Source organism: Centroberyx affinis, unplaced genomic scaffold, assembly GCF_046629955.1.
Source record: "Centroberyx affinis isolate AG114_WGS23_722 - 3 ecotype Tasmania unplaced genomic scaffold, CSIRO-AGI_Caff_v1 ptg003051l_1, whole genome shotgun sequence".
NCBI classification, from domain to species: domain Eukaryota; kingdom Metazoa; phylum Chordata; class Actinopteri; order Beryciformes; family Berycidae; genus Centroberyx; species Centroberyx affinis.
Window position 1 is genome coordinate 45,031 of NW_027281139.1, and position 22,470 is coordinate 67,500.

At 42.9% G+C, this 22,470-nt stretch overlaps 1 protein-coding gene across 1 annotated transcript in view; it reads right to left on the bottom strand.

Moving 5' to 3' along the window:
* Positions 1 to 2,366: 2,366 nt before the first annotated feature.
* The window catches only part of LOC139659245 (uncharacterized abhydrolase domain-containing protein DDB_G0269086-like), a 24,017-nt gene continuing 3,913 nt past the window's right edge, over positions 2,367 to 22,470 (bottom strand). Inside the window, exons 3-10 of the mRNA XM_071537460.1 lie at positions 20,792 to 20,995; positions 16,997 to 17,041; positions 15,149 to 15,217; positions 11,627 to 11,815; positions 8,242 to 8,292; positions 6,455 to 6,502; positions 6,172 to 6,216; positions 2,367 to 4,396 (exon numbers count right to left, since the gene is read on the bottom strand). Of these exons, the coding sequence (XP_071393561.1) occupies positions 2,367 to 4,396; positions 6,172 to 6,216; positions 6,455 to 6,502; positions 8,242 to 8,292; positions 11,627 to 11,815; positions 15,149 to 15,217; positions 16,997 to 17,041; positions 20,792 to 20,995 (2,681 nt within the window). The remainder of the gene's footprint in view (positions 4,397 to 6,171; positions 6,217 to 6,454; positions 6,503 to 8,241; positions 8,293 to 11,626; positions 11,816 to 15,148; positions 15,218 to 16,996; positions 17,042 to 20,791; positions 20,996 to 22,470) is intronic.

The window sequence follows — 22,470 nt, forward strand, 5'->3', positions numbered from 1 at the left end:
TAATAAACATAAAGAAAGAGATTCACTTCAAAACAATTCAGCAGCAGGACTAGTTTTTTATATATTGTCAGAATCTGCTTTGTCGGCGTTCCTTTATGTGCTAGAAGTGATTTTCAGACTGTTCCTCCAGTCAATGGCAGTGAATGGAGAGAGAAAAAAACACAATTCTCCAGTCTCCTCTACCAGAGCAACAGATCACAGAATCACTGATTTGGGGGTTTTATCATGGAGGAAGAGACACGACAGCACTTTAAGGTGAGTTTCTTAAATTGAATTCCTCAAGGTGCTTGCTGCCCGTTTCAACTGATACAAACCTGACTGGGTTTTAAATAACTTCATGATCTGAGCGCAGCAGGACTGCTGGCAGAGACAGTACAGTCAAACAGGCCACACACACACACACACACACACACACACACACACACACACACACACACACATACACACACACACACACAGAGGGTCTGTGCCATGTAAGATGACACTGTTATTAACCTTTTTACTGTATGTACCGCATCAGGACAGGAACAAAATGACAGATGAACAAGACACAGTGGTGAAATAAAACAGAACATCCCCTAATAACAGACAGCTTTGACCAGGAAAAACAGATGTGACAAAAATTGATTTTAAAATAGTTACTTAAAGCGTGGTTGAAAACATTAGGAAAACCTCTCTGAAATTGAGTTGCACCTGCTTTCTACACAATCCATGTGTACGGAAGCCCACTGAGGACACACAGTATTTTCATCCCGAGATAACAAGCTAATTTTCTGTTTCCTCAAAATAGATATTTATGTCGTTATCTCGAGAACACACATTTTGTTTTCCTGCGGTAATGAGGCAATTTTGTCATTATCATGAGATAATTTGCTTTTAAAATAATTTCAGGAAACCTGTGATGATTCTGTGGATCAGAGGAGCAGGAGTATATTGATCTCTGTAATCACGCCCTGGCACCAGCTGAACTAGCATTATACCTATTGCTATTACACATAATACAGAGTTAATTTTATCATTGTCTCAGAAAAACAAAATGTGTTATCTCCAGATTATATTAGTTGAAAATATGGGGTCGCACATGATAGAAAGTTTTATTCCATGATGGACAAAATCCCTCCAGCTTTCATCAGTGTCTAATAGTAACTAATAATTTTCCTCTATATAAAAGGGAAATGTTTTAATATGATGTAATAAGTGGATACTGCACTGAACAGTCTGAGCACAGTGGCCACACTACGACTTATGTAAGGGATAATGTACAGCGAGCGGGTCATTATTGCAAAATAAAACAAATCAATAATTTGACACAAAATATTGATTTAAAAATGATTTTATTGATTTAAAAATGATTTAATTGCCTCTGCTACAAAAAATAGTCCGTTAGATTCTACGGTCTGAACTGCGTCCATAGCAACGTAAACTCTGTAGCCTTCTTCAGATTAGCCTACTCAGCGTTATAATTCACATTACACTGAACATTTCCATTGATGGTGAAGTGAGACTTACTTAAACACTGCCAGAGCCCACACCGTGTTCAGTTTGGAGTTTATTTCTGTCTGGCTTCTTCAATTTTCGTCCAGCTCTTAGTGTCTTACTCTCTTGCTTTTTCTGCGTTGTTTTCTTGTTCTCTTTTTCTTTTCTTTACTGGGGACAGTTCAGCCATTAACCAAAGAGAGAGCGGAAAGTTTCTTGCTCTCCAAATATATTAAAATTAATATTAGAAAAATCTTCCATGGTGTTTTCTGATGGAGTAACGGAAAGCTAACGTTTTTTGCCACAGTGTCGCGTATGAGCTGACGGCGTTAAATTTAAATTAACCGTTAAATTTACCGGACTTCTTTCTGCGGAGTGATATGATTGGACGTGGTCCTCTAGAGTCTATGATCAGAACTGCGTCCATAGCAATGGTGTGTTATTCAGAAATAACAGACCGCCGTAGAATGCCATAATTGACCAATCAGAATCGAGTATTCAACAAAGCCGTGTAATAACTAGAGATAATGACATAAATAACTTGAGAAAACAAAGAAAATTAACTCGTTATCATGGGAAAACGGCAAAATAAAATGTCTGAATTTATGTCCTCAATGGGCTTCCGTACATGTCTCTGGTGTCTCAAGTCTTAAAAATCCCTCTTTACCCAGAATCCTCCCCTGCATCTCCATCTCTCCTCATGACTGAAGTGGATTTACCGGTGAAATAAATCAGGGATCTGAACTCTCCACCTGCTGTTCCCATGGCTGAGCAGGTGGATCCTGGAGCCACGCCCCCCCTTTCCCCCCTTCCTACAACCCTCCCCGGCCAATCAGAGTTCGAGCACCGTGTGTGAGGTCATCATCGCGCGCCGGGGAAGGGAGAGGGTGTCATTTCTTCTTCCCCCCGACGGCCATCTTCTCCTCCACGCCGCTCTTCTCCCTCCGGACCGCCGTTTTCACGCTCTCCCTCTCCGTCCTCTCCTCCTCCTCCTCCTCCTCCTCCGCCGCCGCCGGTGGCTTCGGTCGGGTGCCGTTCAGCGTCCTCTCAGCCGGCTTCTCCTCTCTCTTTCTCTCTGGTCTCTCTTTCTTCGCTTCCCTCTCTTCTCCCTTGGCGGCGTTGCGTTCCCTCTCTGCTCTCTCCCTCGCCAGCCGCTCCGCCTCCATCTTCTCCCTAACGGCTCTCTCTTTGGCTAGCTTTAGCCTCTCCATCATCTCCTTCTCTCGGGCTGCGTTCGCCTTGTCGGCCTTCTCTCTCTCCACCGTTTCCTTTGCTGCTCTCTCTTTCTCCAGTCTTTCCTTCTCCGCTCTCTCCTTGGCGACCCGTTCCTTCTCCAGTCTCTCTCTCTCCATCCTCTCCTTCTCCCGGGCAATTCTCTCTCTTTCCTTAGCGACGCGTTCTCGCTCCAACGCTTCCTTTTCGGCCTTCTCTCTCTCCGTCTTTTCCTTAGCTGCTCTCTCTTTCTCCAGCCTTTCTTTCTCCGCTCTCTCCTTGGCGACTCGTTCCTTCTCTAGTCTCTCCCTCTCGGCCCTCTCTCTCTCCATCCTCTCCTTCTCCCGGGCGAGTCTCTCTCTTTCCCTGGCGATGCGCTCTCTCTCCACCCTCTCCCTCTCCCTGGCTAGTCTTTCTTTCTCTGCTCTCTCCTTTTCAAGTCTCTCCTTTTCTGCCCTCTCTCTCTCCATCCTCTCCTTCTCCCGGGCGATTCTCTCTCTCTCTTTAGCGATGCGCTCTCTCTCCATCCTCGCCCTCTCTTCCTTTTCTTTGGCAGCCTGTTCTGCTCTCTCTTTCTCCAATCTTTCCTTTTCTGCTCTTTCTTTAGCCGCCCGTTCTCTCTCCAATCTCTCCTTCTCCCTGGCTAGTCTCTCCCTTTCCTTAGCGATGCGTTCTCTCTCCAGCCTTTCTTTCTCTGCTCTCTCTTTGGCGACTCGTTCTTTTTCTAGTCTCTCCTTTTCGGCCCTCTCTCTCTCCATCCTCTCCTTCTCCCGGGCGATTCTCTCTCTTTCCTTAGCGATGCGTTCTCTCTCTAGTTTCTCTCTCTCCAGCCTTTCTTTCTCTGCTCTCTCTTTGGCAATTCGCTCTCTCTCAAGTCTCTCTCTTTCTTTGGCGATGCGCTCCCTCTCCATCCTCTCCTTTTCGGCCTTCTCTCTCTCCATCCTCTCTTTTTCGGCTTTCTCTCTCTCCATCCTCTCCTTCTCCCTGGCTATTCTCTCTCTTTCTTTGGCGATGCGCTCCCTCTCCATCCTCTCCTTTTCGGCCTTCTCTCTCTCCATCCTCTCCTTTTCGGCCTTCTCTCTCTCCATCCTCTCCTTCTCCCTGGCTATTCTCTCTCTTTCTTTGGCGATGCGCTCTCTCTCCATCCTCTCCTTTTCGGCCTTCTCTCTCTCCATCTTCTCTTTTTCGGCTTTCTCTCTCGCCAGCCTCTCTTTCTCCAGGCGCTCCCTCTCCTCCTTTTCCTTGGCTGCCCTCTCTCTCTCCGCCTTCTCTCTTTCCCTGGCCAGGCGCTCTCTCTCCATCTTTTCCTTCTCCGCCCTCTCTCGCTCCAGTCGTTCCCTCTCTTCTCTGGCCGCCTTTTCTTTAGCCAGTCTCTCCATCTCTTTCTCTGCCCTCTCCCTCTCTGCTTTCTCCTTGGCTTCCCTCTCCATCCTCTCCTTCTCCTCCTTTTCCTTCTCCAGCCTCTCCTCCTCCCTCCTCTTCTCCTCCCTCTCCCTCTCCTCTCTCAGTTTCTCCTGTGCGTCCTCCAGGCTCTTCATCTTCAGCGCCCAGGCCCGCTCCCTCTCCTCCTCCTCGGCGGCGAGGACGTCCCGGACCTCGGCCACGGCCATCTGAGCGATCCTCTTGGCCTCCATCTTCTCCTGGATCGTCCTCAGCTCTTGGCGCAGGGCCGACCGCAGCTTCAGGCCGAGACCTTTGATTGGCTGATCTGAGGTTGAGTGGTGGTGGGGGGGGGTTGGAGGTGGAGATGTGCTTTTAACGACTGTGTAATATAACAGTCTCATTCACAAGCATGCTCAGCTCAAAAGGTTAAAGAAATTAGGGGTTGCAACACCTCAAGATTAATTTATTAACACGACACACCAGTCAACCAATCAAGTGTTAGAAACACAACCACTGGACATGGAATCACCGTCAGCAAGATGCTGCATTCCACTGGAAGTTGGAGGTCAATAGTTCTGAGTTGGTATTACAGACTTCCGATCTAAATGCGTTCCAGTGCGTCTGCTCTGGAAAACATGGACGCAACACGCTTTGCCCATTAGCGTTAACTATCTGACAACGCTCTAGTAACGTTAGCAGGCTAGTTCATACTACCGAGAATGCACAAGCTTCAGTATTTTTAAAACAACACTTAAAACATGACTCAAGACAAATCAATCATGTGATCACTGATCTAAACCCTTTGTATGGAACCAACTGTTTTCCAACATGGAGACTATAATGTATATTTTGTATGACGTTGTTTTATATGTGATGTACTGTTTGTAAACTTCGCTAATTGTATTTTTAATTGTTTGTATTGTATTGTTTGTATTGTACTGTATTGTTTTTTAATATCTTCCTGCCCAGTGACTGCAGATGTAAATTAGATATAAGGCTAACTCTGGCCCAACGGTTGTGTTGTGCATGGCTCCTGTTAAATAAACTAATAAACTAATAAAGACTTCTATCTAGTAACGAAGCGCAAGTCAACTGAGCTACAAATGGAAACTACAAAGTTGTTAAAACATAACACAAAAACTACATATCAACTAACATCAAGTTTTATCAAGTACAAATTGATGCAAAGGGAATTCAGTTGACTTTTCACCGCGTGAGCCGCCGCTGAGTCAGCTGTGTTTATGTCTGAGAACTCGGGCCGAATGGATCTTGCCTGAATTTCCGACTGGGAACTCCTCCGTGTCGAAGTTGTTTTTCTCTGAGTTCCGAGTTCAATGGAATGCAGCATATAACCTGTTAATTTTTCCACTACACCTCATCAAAAACGCAAATCTCACTGAAGTTGTATCATCAAGGCTAAATATCATCAGTGTTTACAGAAAACTGGTATCTCTTCTATCCAAAAATGTGTGTTGCTTCGGACAAATTAGGAGCATCGAGTCAAATCTGGCTGATTTTCTTGAAGATTTCCATGTAATTTGTTACGAGGCCTTAGCAATAGTCCGAAGGTGATGACAAACTTTGGTGTGGGAGACAGTATAAGCTGTTAATAAATTACAATACAAAATGAATGACAAAACTTAATGAGCAGCTAAAGCCCAAACCCAAATGTGTGTAAAGCCTGACATTTAATGGTAAAAAGGAGATGTCACGACTGGTAGAAGGTGACATCAGCTGGCACCAAAGATCAGCCAATAGCAGATGGCAATTTCAGTAGCGTGTTTTTTACCTTTAAATGTCAGGCTTTACCCAGATTTGGGTTTGGGGTTTAGTTTCTCTTTAAGATTAGTGGTTTCTGCAGGACACCAACAACAGGATTTTATCCCATTAAATCTTCAATACCTCTATATCATTAAAGTGTATTGGGCTACTCTCCACCTGCCAAATAGATGCAGACGAAACACTTCAAAGGCAAAAAAACCCCAAAACAAAACACTAGACTGCCAGCTGTCAAGCCAAAGCCGTGCAGGAAATCTGTCAGATATCACGTCAGACCAAGAAAAGTCTTTATTTCCGACATGCAGACGGCAGGTTCGGTACCTTGGGACCGGTTCTTCCTAGCAGCCGTCTCCCCCGGCGTCTCGTCTGAGACAGAGGGCAGGAAACAGCTTGTCAGGTCAGATTTATCTCTGAAGTGATGTTAACAAACAGCTCTGTCACAAAGCGCTTCAGAGAGACACTAAAGACACCCAGCATGTTTGAGACGATGACAAATACTTCTGTCTGAATACGAGAAGAGGATGAAAATTCGCAGCTGAGGTGTGAAGATTCAGTTTCATAAGCAATAACAGATCTCTGACTTTCTTTTATTCGTTAGATCTACCTTTTGGGAGTTTCATTTCTGGAATGGGGACATCTGTGGTCTTCTCTTCTGGTATGGTTCCACACACACGCACACACACACACACACACACACATACACACACACACCAGAGGGTTTGGTACTGAATCAGGCAAATTCAACATGCCAATCGCAAAGGTCAAACCATCACACCAGGCCAAGCAGTTTGCTCTCAACACTAGGGCAGCAACTAACGATTATTTTCATTGTCGATTAATCTGTCGATTATTTTCTCGATTAATCGATTAGTTGTTTGGTCTATAAAATGTCAGAAAATGGTGAAAAATGTGGATCAGTGTTTCCCAAAGCCCAAGATGACGTCCTCAAATGTCTTGTTTTGTCCACAACCCAAAGATATTCAGTTTACTGTCATAGAGGAGGAAAGAAACCAGAAAATATTCACATTTAAGAAGCTGGAATCAGAGAATTTTGACTTATTTTTCTTAAAAAATTACTCAAACCGATTAATGGATTATCAAAATAGTTGGCGATTAATTTAATAGTTGACAACTAATTGTTTAATTGATTAATTGTTGCAGCTCTACTCAACACTCAGCAGCAAAAGTAGATAAACTTCTGTTTTGACGCCAATATATCAACATATAAATTCAGCAATTAAGCTTCACTCAGCAAAACAACAAATTGCTGAAATTATGGGCTTGATGCAACAGACATTCAACAGATAGAAGTCTCCATAATCCCAGTAAAGAACGTACTCAGGGGGTTTTATGTCTTTTACACAACGGTTACCAATGCATGTGTACTGACTCAGAGGTTTTCCCTAAAGTAGTAAACATACAGTACATGAGATTAAAAAACAGGAGAAATCAATGAAGATCACTAGCTAGCTCCCTGGTTACCACAAGACTCACTGCAGAACAACAGTGTCAATATGAAACGCTACTGAAAACGTGAACACACACACACACTCACACACACACTCTCACACAGTGATGTTATTGCTGTAGGAAACATCAGAGGAAGTCTCCAGACTGTTTGGGTCACAGAGTCAAACAGTCTGGACTGGTGAACTTTGAAGCCAATACTGAAGTGTCGGCAGCAGCAGTTCCTCTAATGTCAATGCAGCTCCATGAAGTCAATGGGACCGCAACCCAACTTCTGCTAAATATACTGTGTGAGGTCAATACATTTTTTTTTACAAGAGGTTTTGGTCTCAGCAGCTGATTTCACTTCTTCTAATGTGTGTCCTTAAGGAGATTTTCAAAATAATTGTGTCATTAACAGGACATAATGGATATAAAACGGGGTTGTTTTCCTAGTGATTGACAGGTCGGCAATTACGGGCCAATAGCTGCCCCCTCCACCTTGGCTCCGCCCTAAAAAATGTCAACAGCCCGTAAACCCAATCTCCAGGCTTCAAAACCCTTCAGAAGCCTGTGGGTGACATCACACTCACTACTCCATCTGTTTCTACAGTCTATGGTTAGGACCGAGCAAACTTACAGCACCACCACTGCATTCAGTTTCAGTAAGAGAGTCCCGAGTGGGAATTGAACCCCCAACCCTGGCAGTGTTAGCGCCTTGCTCTACCGATTTAGTCAGAGGACCAAGAGGAACCGTGCAGAGAGAGGAGAACCAGGACGGTACCTTTACTTCTGCCTTTCTTCTTCACGTCTTTCTTGTCCTCTACAAGGTTTAGAGACAGGCCAGGTATCAGTGGGGTATTGATGAGGCAATATGCAGAGAGATCAATACACACACACACACACACACACACACACACACACACACACGTACAGAGTTCGTACCTTTTCTCAGCCTCTCTTTCCTGAGAGCAGGACCTTTTACCTTCTTCTCATCTGATCCAACAAACAGGAATGTGAATGATCAATACATAATAATCTACCTTCTATGTGTCGAGTCACACTGAAATTTTAAATTGACAGGAAATAACGGGCTTCATTATGAAATTAAATGAGTCCAGTTTGAGGAAAAACACACAGAGCAGAATAGGATTTATTGAGACAGAAGGAAGTGAATATTATTGTCTTACAGGCAGAAACAGTTAAAGAGAAGCCAGAGTTTGTCGTCTAATCTACAGTGAGAGTCATTTTCATGTTAGAGAACACAGAGACAGCTGGACAGGCAGACAGGCAGACAGACAGACAGGCAGAGTACTGCAGAATAGGGTTGGGCGATATGTTAACATTTTCCAACCAGCCACCGTCAGCCCATCAACCGGCGATTCATGGAAGAGCTCGCACAAAATCCCCTATTTGGGATTATTTTGGTTTTAAACCGGACCAAACTGGCAAGCCTAAGAACCTAAATGAAGTAATTTGCCAAGCAATAAGTCGTAAAGACAGGCTGAACAGCTCCGACACGATTTGAAAAAGAGTCGGATGGCTCAGATGAAGGAGCCTCCCTCTGCTTGCAGCCTCCAAATGAACAAACAGGTGGGGATAACATATTATGGTATTAAACGATCAGGGTGCACAACTGCACATACAGCTTTTGGTCTAGTTGTCAAATGTGATTTATGAATTGACGATGCTTTTCAGCACCGATCGATCAGACAGCGACCACTAAAGAGGCTTCATTGTCATTTAGTCGCTCGCTGCCCTGTTTTGTGAAAGACTCGGAAATCAGTGCAACAGGAACGTGTATAATATGCCCCAACTCCAACTGCCAGTTCCTATTCGCGTACGCTTTGAATTGCGCTTTACAGGTTAATTATTTACCATTAAATTAGCAAAATAAAATGACAAAAATCGCCCGGCGATGGACTCAGCCGATAGCCGATATATTCGTCCTATCGCCCAACCCTACTGCAGAATGTGACAGCAGTGCAGTCACATCACTGATAACATCAACTTCATCATCATCATCATCATCAAGCCCAGGCCACATCACATCAATACCAGCAAATACAACTATACAGGGCAGAAAACTTTCTTTTGCCCATCGGCTACTCGGAATTTTATAACACTATTTATTTTTTAACACTAATTTACCTGCCAACTAGATTGCTCGTGTAAAACAGGACCTGTGGACCTGCCCAAGTGGCTGAGAAAGCCATAATTCACCAGCACTGGCTCGGTGGTAATTTCCCACCCTGCCGCTGCATGTTTGAGTCTTTCAGGTCTTTCCAAGAGCGTCGCTGTGGAACAACGTTGGGAGAGCGTTCAGTCCCCGCCGACAGACAACAGCTGCTTTCCAGGACAAAATACACCAGGCTTTTCCAACAACAATTTACCTGGAAGAAGGATTTCTATTAGACGGCTCTATTAATGTGAGGAGAACCCTAAGAATCACAGCTATTGGGGAAAAACGACTAATTCAAACAATTCTTGTGGTGTTCTGTAGTACTTCCTGTGATCCACCCAAGCAACAACATTACCACCACTAAGAGAGAATTATGGGAATTAAAATAGAGGAATGAAAAACATTGTATTATTTACCCAAATCTCCCTCTAAAACACAATGAAGCATCACTGCTAGAGAGCAAGGTAAATCAAATTCAAATAACTATAATGCAGCCTAGTTTTGAAGAACTATAGCCATAATGTTTGGAATTAAAGGTACAGTAAGTAAGATCTATACTGCCCCACCAGGGCTGTAGTACTCGGTCTTGGTCTCGAGACCGGACTCAAGACCGTTTTTTGACGTCTCGGTCTCGTCTCGGACTCGTAGTTAATATGACTCGGTCTTGAATCGGTCTCGGATGAAGTAACGTTACATAATAGTATTGTTTTTATAATTATAATCTCTTCTAAGAAAGTGACCAGCAGCGAATGATACAATTTTCACAGTTGATAAAGTTATGCGTCCACCGAAAGGTTTAGTGGCTGCTGATTGGTGATATGCCAACTACCCAACCAATGACTTTGTTTTGATTTAAAAAAAACAAAACAAACTCACCATATCCATATGTAACGTTACTCCTGCTCTCTCTGTCTTTCTCTGTCTCTTTTCCTTCGTCTTCACCTTCTTAAATTACGAGTAAGAATATTTTCAGTCAGTCAGAGCTGAGAGCAGCATGTGTTGTGGAGCAGAAGAAAACGTAGGTGAAATAGATGAATCCACTTCTAGTTCAGTAAAGGTGAAACTACTGTATGTTATGAACATAAACAAGCTGCCTACAGTTAATTTTGTCCTCAAAACATGTTAATTTTGTTGAAATGTCTTTAGAAACCTCCCTTCTATTTTAGGCAATAAACAAAAATATGCTATTTTAGTCAATAAATACAATGGTAGCCTTGGATAACACATTGCTATGGTATTGGTCTCAAATTGGTCTCAAATTGGTAGTTTTGCGGTCTTGGTCTCGACTCAGTCTCGACCCCCCCCCCCCCCCCCCCCGGTCATGGTCTCGACCCCCCTTGGTCTTGGTCTTGAATCAGACTCTATTCACCAATGACTCAATCTGGACTTGGACTCGACCAAGGCGGTCTCGACTACAGCCCTATGTCCCACAGCACAAAATGAACATAATGTATCTGTAAGGGTTTGATTAATACCAATGACTCAGTGATTACTTGGACAGATGCTGAGATTTCTGGCTTTCAAAACTCACTTTCTGGCACGATCTCTGCCTTTTGTTACCAAAAACATAATATTACTTACTGGTCCTTTAAAGTCTTATCGGATATATTTACATGTCCAAAGAACAGTGCTGACAATGCAACCTGTACTAGAGTCATAACTGGGACAAATATAGGGACAAATGTTAAAAATTAAAATAACCACAAGCGCCACTGCTACAGGAAAAACTGATCAGAGAAATGTTGTTGTGTTGAAATGTATTGATTCTTTCGCCCAACTGGCCTTTAGGAATCTCTTCAATATTTACTGTATTTTAAATCAATAGTTCAACATTTTTTATTTAAGTCCTATTGGAAAGTCTGGTAGTTTCTGCATCTTACAAGATTTTGACCAAAGTGCTTCTGTTCTGTTTGTCCCTGCAGTGGAAACCAGACGACTGTCCCCCATCAGGTCCTCAGCACGACAACAAACACACTGCCATCCTCCCCCCCCCAGCCGGACTGGGCTACTTCCTGGTCTGGTCCTCATTGGTCGGTAGCGGGACCAGGGAGCCTCGCTATTGGCCGTGGCTCTGGTTCCTGCCCTCCTACTGGTTCTGGAGGTCCAGTATGACCCCATCGACCGCGCCGCCCGAGGAGGAAGTCCCGCCCTCCTCCTGCCTGTCCTCCTCCCTCTTCTCCTCCTCCTCCTTCTCGCCTCGCTCTACGGGCGAAGCCACTACGTCATACAGGAAGGTGAAGAAGCCATAGAACCAATCGGATCCCTCCTCGGCTAAAATATCAAGAACCTCCTCTAGCGACTCAGCGTTCTCACTACCACCGCCATCTTTGGTCAAGCCTGACGGAAGACAAAGAGAGAGAAACAGACAAGAGGGGAGGAGGTGGAGATGGAAAAGGGAAGGAAGGGAAGGGAAGGGAAGGGAAGGGAAGGAAGGAAGGAAGGAAGGAGAGAAGGAAGGAATGGTGTAGGAAGAGGGGGAAGGGAGGAAAAAAGGAAGGAAGGAAGGAAGGAAAGAGAGAAGGAGAGAAGGAAGGAATGGTGTAAGAAGAGGGGGAAGGGAGAAAGGAAGGAAGGAAAGAGAGAAGGAGAGAAGGAAGGAATGGTGTAAGAAGAGGGGGAAGGGATGAAGGAAGGAAGGAAGGAAGGAAGGAAGGAAGGAAGGAAAGGAAGAATGGGGTTATGGAAGAGGAGGGGTGGGAAGGAGAGAGAAGGGAGTTGAGAGGGTAGGTCGGTTGGTTGGGAGGGAGGGAAGGAAGGAAGGAAGGAAGGAAGGAAGGAAGGAAGGAAGGAAGGAAGGAAGGAAGGAAAAAACCAAAAAACCAAACCAAGGACGGAATGGAAAACAACGGTAACAAAAATGGGGAAAAAATACGGATGATGACGAGGGAAAGAGAGAAGACTGTGAGTTTCCCGTATGAAGCACAGACAACATCACTTCCTGAAACAAGCCCTGACTTCCTGTCTCAGCCTGGTCAGGTGATCTCTGACTTCCTGTCTACCTATGCAAACGAACCGCTCCAGAGTTTGTTCGGGACCGGACCGAGACCACCTCCTCTAAAGGGTCTCGGTGCGGTTGTTTTGGTCCGCACCCGAGTGCGATTACTGTGTTCACACCTGGGCTGTAGTACTCGAGTCCGGTCTTGGTCCGGTTTTTGACGGTCTTGGTCTCGTCTCGGACTCGTAGTTAATATGACTTGGACTTGAATCGGTCTCGGGAGTGAATATGACTCGGTCTCGGATGAATAGTGAAGAAAGTGACCAGCAGCGAATGATACCATTTTCACAGTTGATAAAGTTATGCGTCCACCGAAAGGTTTAGTGACTGCTGACTGGTGATATGCCAACTACCCAACCAATGACTTTGTTTTGATTTAAAAAAAAAAAAAAAAAAAACTCACCATGCCCATATGTAACGTTACTTCTGCCCTCGCTCTGTCTTTCTGTCTTTTTTCCTTCGTCTTCACCTTCTTCAATTACAGGTAAAGGCCCATTCACTCTTAGAGCGACAACTATAAATATAACTACAAACTATAATGATATGCTGTTGCTCAAGCGTTCACACAACGATATCGGCGCCGAATATTCAGAGAAAAAATGGAGCATGATGACTTCACCGACGTGCTTTTATTTTACTCGCTAAGTAAATAACGACAGAGCCGAAGGATTTGGGTTCATGCATTGCTGCAAAAGAGAGAGGAGATGGCAGATAATAATGCTCTTTTATGGCGCTTTCATGACATTATTGTGCTTTGTTTATATGAGAGCTAATGGTGCTAATGGTCACCAAGTAAAGCTGTTCATTTCTTTTCCAGTAGGAGACTCTGCACACCATCTACTGTGGATCAGAGAGTAAAGTCTCCTGTAGCCCATGTTGAGATAAACACCTGAACGTCACTGTGGCTAAACGGGTTTCAACAGGATACTGGAGACACATGTTGTTCCCTCCCGTTCATATTATAAACAGGATGATAGTGCATTTACGGTCAGGTTGGCCAAGAGATTATGCTATTTTCCTAGCATCATGCTAGCAAAAGGTAGCGATTTAACTAACTTCCAGGTCAGTAAACTGCCATACCGCTAATCCCAAGAGCTGCTCCAATCCCGACCGGTTTGTCACGTTTCTTTTCAACATTTTTAGAGGCGATGGCCTTTGGTTCCTCTGGACTTCTGTCATCAGTTCCTCAGCAGCAGCTCCATCACTGCAGTGAACTACTGAACTCTCCCACCCGTCCTTTGTAGAACTTTAGTTTGATTGGTTGAAAATGTTTTATCGTTGTCTCTACCGCCAGAAAAATCGCTCTGAGATGGAACCAAGAATATAGTTATAGTTGTCGTTTTGGGTGTTTTTATAGTTACAGTTGTAGTGTGAACACAGACATTCTATTTACTTATAACGATTTAAATCTTTTTATAGTTATAGTTATCTTTATAGTTATCGTTCTAGATGTGAATGGGCCTTAAGAATATTTTCAGTCAAGCAATGCTGAGAGCAGCATATGTTGTGGAGCAGTAAGAAAAAGTAGGTGAAATAGATGAATCCACTTCTAGTTAAGTAAAGGTATAAAGTAATTTTAGTCAAATACAATGGTAGCCTTGGATAACACATTCCTATGGTATTGGTCTCGAATTGGACTCGTAGTTTTGCGGTCTTGGTCTCGACTCGGTCTCGACCCCCGTTGGTCTTGGTCTCGACTCGATCTCGACCCCCCCTCGGTCTTGGTCTTGAATCGGACTCGATTCACTAATGACTCGATCTGGACTTGGACTCGACCAAGGCGGTCTCGACTACAGCCCTAGTTCACACCTGTCCAAACGAATCACACCAAGGGGGAAAACGAACCAGAGTCCGATTTAACCGGACTAAAAGCGCAGGTGTGAAAACGTCCTTAGACTCTGTCACTGACTGTTGAGAAAATGCCTGACTCTACACCACACACATCGGTATTTTAGTTTAGAGAAAGATGAAAACAAAGAAAGATTGAGACAAAAGACCGGCTCACAACAAAACTCTACTGTTATGTATTTGTATTGTATGTATTTTATAAGACCTGCTCGCACCTCCTATGTTTTAGTTTTGGAAACGAGAACCAAGAATTTTTTTGTCTAGAATCAACTCTTGGAATCAACTATCGATGCCCGATACTTGGAATCGGAATAGGAATCCTACTTACAACACAAAGTATAAGTACATTTTTGTATTGGATTTGTCTTGAATTAGACACAAATATTTTCTTCACTGTTGAGCCCAAGAGAAGAAATCGTCCAATAACCAAAGAGAAAGAGACGGTTAGGACGGACTGCTGAGACTTTTCCTTTTACCATTTCTACTGCGAGCGTTAGCCAACACGAGTTAAACATCTTGCTTTGCCCGCTCTTTGGCTTGATATGAACATCTCTCCTCATTCTGCTGATTCTGTCTTTTCACAGTCGGCAAAACAGGCGATCAGACAATCATGAATGGCAGCCGACACGCCACCGAGTCTAGTTTCAGACCCATCTACTGATATACAGATCTGCTTAACCTCAGTCACTGCTTTAGTTGGGTTCAATCCACTGTGTGAGTGAGGTTGGTTACTGTAAACTGAGGCACTGTTACACTGTAAACCACACCGGTCATGCTTTAGAGAGCGAAAGAGAAAGAAAAACAGAGAAGTATTTAACTGGACTTGCCAAGCAGGACTTTAGCGTCTTCCACGTCAAAGTCTCCGTCTCCGTCTGCGTCGTACGCCGTCAGCTTCCCTGAGGAGGAGGAGGAGGAGGAGAGGAAGGCTGAGTGACATCACACCTGCTGGCTTAAGCAACTGATAATGTTTCAACAATCAGATAATGTAATAACTTCTCAAAATGCAATATAAAGTTCCTCTAAATGGGTCAACAATTTAATAAAAGCTTGTTAAAGCAATAAACTGATAATGTAATATCTTGAGACTAATAACTTTTTTTCCTGATAATGTAATACATTACTCCATTAACCGGCAATTACTTAATTATATGGGTATAACATTTTATATTAAAATTCTGACATTAACAGTCAGAAAATTACATGACATTACATTATCTGCCAATTTATTACAGACAACGCACCAGCTTTTATTACATTTTCTACCCACATAGCGGCTCATTTTATTACAGGTTGACAAATTATTACATTATCCAGCATTTATTACATTATCAGTCAGTACAACATTCTTTCCCAAAATCAGAAAAGATACCCGAGATACACTGACATTATCATTACCTCTAACACTGCTATAGTTGGGGGTTTGATTCCCAAAATATACATGCTCATGGTACTGTAAGAGCTTTGGATTAAAGGATATTAGACACTAATATAAGCTAGTGACATGAATATAGCATGGGAGGTATTTTGTGCACACTACAGAGTGATGAAGTGTTTAAAGTGAGACAGAGATCTATATTTAAAACACAGAAGAGGCAGCCAGGCTTCAACTTTAGTGCTGGAGGAAGAGGAAGTGGAGGAGGAGGAGGTGATGCCGATGATGTGTCAAAGACAGGCTGACCCTCTGAGTTTCTCACACACACACACACACACACACACACACACACACACTTCTCGCTTGTCACACTGACAACACACAGTCAGCCATCTTCTCTTTCTGAGGAAATCATCAAGAAATACATGTTGACACTGTGTTGTCAGCCTGGGAAACAGCAGCAGCCACCAGTCAGATGCCCGTAGACTCTGACTGGCTGGACAGTCTGTCTGCTCTAGCAGCCATGTGGCAGGTGGTGAAACATCAGCTGGAGCTCCTATTCTGTCCTAAACACTGAGTGGCTGTTGCATTCTGGGACAGCCAGAGGACAAAACAAAGTTAATTTCCTTTGCCCTGATCTGATAAGACAAACACAGCAGGCAGCAGACCCACATTATATGAGTTACTGACGGCCTGAGGCTCGCAAATTATGGCTCGTTTTAAAGCAGTAGAGTAGACCTGCAGCATTTTATTAGCTTTGTGATAGATAGAAACAATCAAAATTATTATAATTAATAGCATTAGTATATGAAAAAAAGCAAACCAGTATCCAAATTGTTATGAATTGCTGTATAATGATGAGATACACTATAGTACTAGAGCTTGTTTATAGTAATTATACCAAGGTAACAAGTCATTTGACAATGATATACTGATGTTTAACAATGCTACATGTCAAAACCTTTAATTTTACTTTAGATTTTATCCTTCATTACATTTTTGCTCTCTTTTTTGTTCACCAACCTTCACCTCTTTTCTCTAACTTGTAACCCAATTTCCCATTAGGGATCAATGAAGTTCATCTTATCTCACCCTACCCTACCTTATCTTATTGTATTCAACCTTATCCTAAACTATCTTACCTTACCGTTTTCTGCCCCATCTCATCCTATCTTACCTTACCTCATCTCATCTTATTCTCTGGAGCGGTACGGTGTCCGTGACAGAACCACAGGGTGAAATGACACGTTGGCATGGTGACAACAACCCAGTGACATCAGTGGATGTTAGTTTGAGACCGTACCTTGTAAAACCTCAGAAAAGTTCATACGAAACTCCTTAGCTCTGGCTGCATGCAGGAATAACAGCAGAGAGAGAGAGAGAAAGAGAGAGAAAGAGAGAGAGAGAGAGAGAGAGAGAGAGAGTGGCCAAGTGAAATTTCAGCGAGGCAAAAAAGACAGTTTAGCAAAAGAGACATCAGAGCATCGCAGAGCAACTCTTTACCTCTGTTGATAGAGAGAGAGCTGAATTAGCACAAAACAATGCATTCAAAAGACAATATAGGGCGAGCGGAAGGGAGAAATGCATGAGACTTATTTAGCAAGCGAGGTTTCCCGTGAGAAATGTCATGACATCACCCAACCACAGCTTTAGCATGGAGGACAGGATACTGTGGCGTTGCAAAAGAGTAAAGGTTTACTTATTTAGCACATGAGGCATCCATCGCAGTGAAAAAAGAACAATGGATTGAGACACAACTGTTAAATTGAGTCAAAGAGGAGTGCCCAAATACATTGTGAGAATTCTGGCTTACTGGTACTATGCCCACCAGACTATGCAAGTAAAATGGGGCAATAGTGTCTCAGCCCCATTTGGGGTTAGCAATGGTGTGAGACAAGGGGGAATTTTGTCCCCAGTTCTTTTTAATCTCTATATTGATGATCTGTCTAAGCAATTGAAAGCCTGTAATACTGGGTGCATGATTGGTAATACTTTAGTGAACCATATTATGTATGCAGATGATCTTGTGGTATTTAGTCCATGTAGCGCTGGTCTTCAGCAGCTCCTTACTATATGTGCTGTGTATGGTGTGGAACATGATATCAAATACAATGCTAAGAGTGTTGTCTTGATCTGTAGAACCAAAGAGGACAAATGTCTAAAATTTCCTGACTTCAAATTGTCTGATAATAATCTTGGGGTCTGTAATAAGGTAAAATATCTTGGACATTTTATTACAGAACAAATGACAGATGATGATGATATATATAGGTAATGCCGCAGGATGTATGCACAAGCAAACATTCTCTCACGCATTCATATATATTTTAAACCATGATCTTTTATTGATCCTTTGTATGTAATTCATTGTATGTTATGTCCTGTTTTTTTATCTGGACCCTGAGTCTGAAATAAAGTTTGAATTGAATTGAAGAGGCGTGAAGCTGGTTCATGGTTCACACAGAAACATCTGCAGACTGATCTCACTGTCCCTTATACTTTATACTGTCCCTTACAGGAGTTTTTTCAGCTGACAGACGCAGGAAGATACAGAAATCAACTGCCATAAACATGAAGATGCTTATCGGTCAACTGGGACATTAGATTAGAATAATAACTTCCTCTTCTGACACTCAAAGTAGACACACTACTTCCTGTGTGTGTGTGTGTACGTGTCAGAAAGTGCACTGTGTGTGTGTGTGTGTGTGAGAGAGAAACAGGTTGTGAAAGCCTTGTCTGCCTCTCTCAACCACAAGCAGAGGCATGTTCCTGTATGTTAACCAAAATTTAGAAACTTTCAGCGCAGTGTGTGTGTGTGCGCACACTGTCTATCTCTCTGAACCACATCAGTCACATCATGTTGCTGTATGTAAACTGAAAGCTAGGCTAGCTAACATGACAATACTGCTACAATACTTTTTTTAAATTTTAAAGTTACATCAGTCTGCCTTTTCCAACACTTCAGGCTAAACTGCAGTTTACAATTTGAAAACATGAATCCTACCGGTTTGTTAATCAAATTCAATGACTAAAAAATAACATACTGTCAGAAGTGGGGACTCGAGTCACAGTTTTAATAGCTTGAGACTTGACTTGCTGCATGAAGAGAAGACTTGAGACTTGACTTGACTTGGGTTCTGGTGACTTGGGACTTGACTCTGACTTGTACTCTGATGACTTGAAAAGGTTTCTAAAGTCTTGACTTGAGATCTTGTGTTTGTGTAAATGACTCAGATTGAAAGTGATGAGATTTGTTCCAGCAGACGACTGAATTTAAATTCTGTTTTCTGAATTTGTATGGAATGATTGAATTTATTGAAGTTGAAACTGATTATAGAAATCAAACTCATGATGCTCTTACCAAGTTTTTATCCTATTAAAACCATATTGCATTGAAAAGTCCTAGATATTTCGTTTTCTTTAAGATATTAAATTGATACTGGACTCTTGATTTGTTCTGACTTGACTTGCTGTTCTACATTTAGACTTGAGACTTGACATTAATGACATGGACTTGACTTGGTAATCTACATTTAGACTTGGGAATTGACTTGAGACTTGTGCCTCAAGACTTGAGACTGACTTGGGACTCCAGCAAAGTTGGCTGCTGTCTATTATAAGTCTTGCACTGTCTCTTACACTGTATGTGAGATCCTGTTACCTCTTTCTGATGTAATGTCAGTATGAAATGTGAGTGTAAGTTGTCTGTATTTGTCATCAGCAAGATAAATCTCTACACATTTACTGTATTTGGTAATTAAAGTGATTTGTGATTTTGAAACAGCAACATGAGTCCTTACTGTAGGAGTTCATTGCAGCGAGCCGACGGCTCACACACTCTGTGGAATTCACACCAGGCTGAATTTAGCCTGTGAAGCGGTTCACAGCTTCTCATCCGTGGCTGGATGTACTGCATGTCACTTCCTCTCATGACTTATTGACAGCGCTCAAGGTTTTATGTCAAATTTGAAATCTGTAAATATAGAGTAGGGGTTTCTGGCACAACTTCACCTACTTCCAAGGTGCATGGAGAAGGGAAAAAGGTCTAAAAAGGTCAAAACTCCAGCAACACTTGTAAAAAAAAAAAGAAAAAAAAAAAAAAGACAACCAATCATATACATCCACACATATATCAGCCAATGGGGTACCTACAAAGATGGGTTGGGTATATGGTCATGTGGCTTCAGGCCAATCGTAGTCCCAGACTGGCAGAGAGGCAAGGGGCAAATAGGCACATTTTGGGTTGAGGCCTCTTCTGTACAAACTCAAGTACCATCCCTTAGTTGCACTTCTCCAATTTATGACCCAATATGGTGTCACCTATGCCCCTTATTGGACACTCCCCTTGCCCCTCTGCCAGTCTGGGACTACGATTATGTGTTTCATGATGACCCTGATGAAGGCCACAAGCCGAAACGTGTTGGTCTAACAATAAAGTTGTTCTATATACTACAAGCGTTGCTGGAGTTTTGACCTTTTTAAATCTGTAAATATAAAAATCTCATCCTGAAAGCTACCCAACGATCGGATGTCTGTCATGATACTCACTTCGGGTTTAACGCTCCGTCTCAATTTCTGCAATGTTACGCAACACCCAAGAACGTCTTTTGAACGCTCTCTGCCTGTTTTGTCTTGAGCTGCGACCGAAAGCTCACACAGTATCTGCTACATGCTAGCCATACTGCGTATACCTTCACACTTTTTATATTTACATTTTAGGCATTTAACCGACTCTCTTATGCAGAGTGAGTGAGGTAGGGGCGACTCTTGCCTTTATCTTAATATTATGCAACGTTATTCAATAATAGCTGTACCATTCTTGAATGCTCCTTGCCTATAATGCTATTGAAGTCTGCTATGACAGTACACCACAGCTTAAGACCTCCAAACCCAGCAACTCTTGTCTTTATGTTGATAAAATACAACTTTATCCAATAATAAAACCAGTCTTTTTGAATGTTACCCACTGGTGATATTGTTGTAGTCGCCTGTGTTGAGGTTGACCACACCTGGAGAACTCTAAACCCCAAAACTCTCGTCTTTACCTTGATATTATGCAACATTACACAACCATCAAACTAATGTTGGCGCTGCTTACCGATGACGCTGTCGTAGTCCACGATGTCGAAGTAGACCACCGCCACCGAGCTCCAGACTCCCAGCAGAGCCAGGACCACGAACCAGGTGAACATGGAGTGCTTCGGACCTCCTCCCATACCTCCACCCCCTCCTCCTCCTCCTCCTCCTCCTCCTCCTCCCTCCGTCTTCTTTCCATTCTTGCTTTCCACCGGTGCCTTCACCTCTGAGGGGGGAGAAGCAGAGACAGAGAAGGGTTAAAGGGGATCAGCGGGACATACTGCAGGACATTTGGGGTCAGGGTGGGGAGACTCCATGAAACACCAGGTACCATTCACATGCTGGAAAGCTTTTGGCGGGTCAGCAACCATCATTCAGAGGGTCTTTTCCATTTTAGCAATACAGCCAGGCTGGTGAAATAGGGAACGTTCATGGTGATTTTTGGAATGCACCAGCCGCATTAATAATAAGCTTAATTGGCAGAAATAACTAGCTCTTGCCTATTGTCTTTTTATGCGACATATTTTAATTGTTTTTTGTTGATGTGGTAATGTTTGTGATGTATTTGTAATGATTCTTGTATGTTTCTCCTAGCTGCAACCAAATTTTAAAGACTTGAAACACTGACTGCTAGATTTTGTAGAAAGGAAGAGGACTTTCAAACTGTGGTTGTTACCTGCAACAGTAGACTAATTTACCAGCCTATTCTACTTTTGGCTGGTAAAATGGTTAAACGCACAGTATGTAATTTCTGCCTCTAGGGCTCTCTCAATCAAAACAATAACAAAAGACGTAGTTTGATGACGTCGTGAAGTAGCGTGGGATCATGGGAGTTTTTTTACGGGGACAGCTTCGGCGGCAGAACGCAGCAAACGGGAATGAATAAAAAAATATAATAAAAAAACAACAGAGCGGCTAGAGCGGCTAGCTAGCTAGCTGGCCGACTTCCTTCCTCACTCTCTGACGGATCATCTGGTGTTTCCTGTTTCCCCGGAAGTTAGGGGGTAAAGGGGATATGACGCCATGACAGGAAGTTAGGGGGTAAAGGGGATATGACGCCATGACAGGAAGTTAGGGGGTAAAGGGGATATGACGCCATGACAGGAAGTTAGGGGGGAAAGGGGATATGACGCCATTGACAGGCGACCAAATGAAACGCACTGTTACCTTGAAGAAAATTACGGATTTCTCTGGGTTTGAACATTGTTGGAAACAGTACACAACTCAAAAAAAACATATAACATAGGTCTAGTCGGTTTTAGATATTTTAATGCGGAAATGTTACATATTAGACCTTTAAAGTTCATGGTGGATTTTGGAAAGCACCAGCCACACTGACTACCAGAGTTTTAGAAAAGAACAGACTCCCAAATTATAGTTGGTTACCTGCCAAAGTGTCTGGAAGAGTCGAAACACCTGCCAGCCACAGACAAACTTGCCCTGGCAACCTCCAAATGGGCTAATGTAATTATTAAAGATTTAATTAATCAACTCAAAGTCAAAACGTCTTTCTTGGTGTGTTGCAATGCAGTATGAGTAAGATTTCCCTTTTAAAAAGTCTGTATGGCCACAGTACAGTTAATACATGTATAAAATTTACTTTCCACACCGAACTGCCTTCCTGAAACTCTGTGCAGTCGTGCAAACTGACGACCTCAGACCTCAAACCTGGTGTTTATCACAGATCAATACATATCTGTG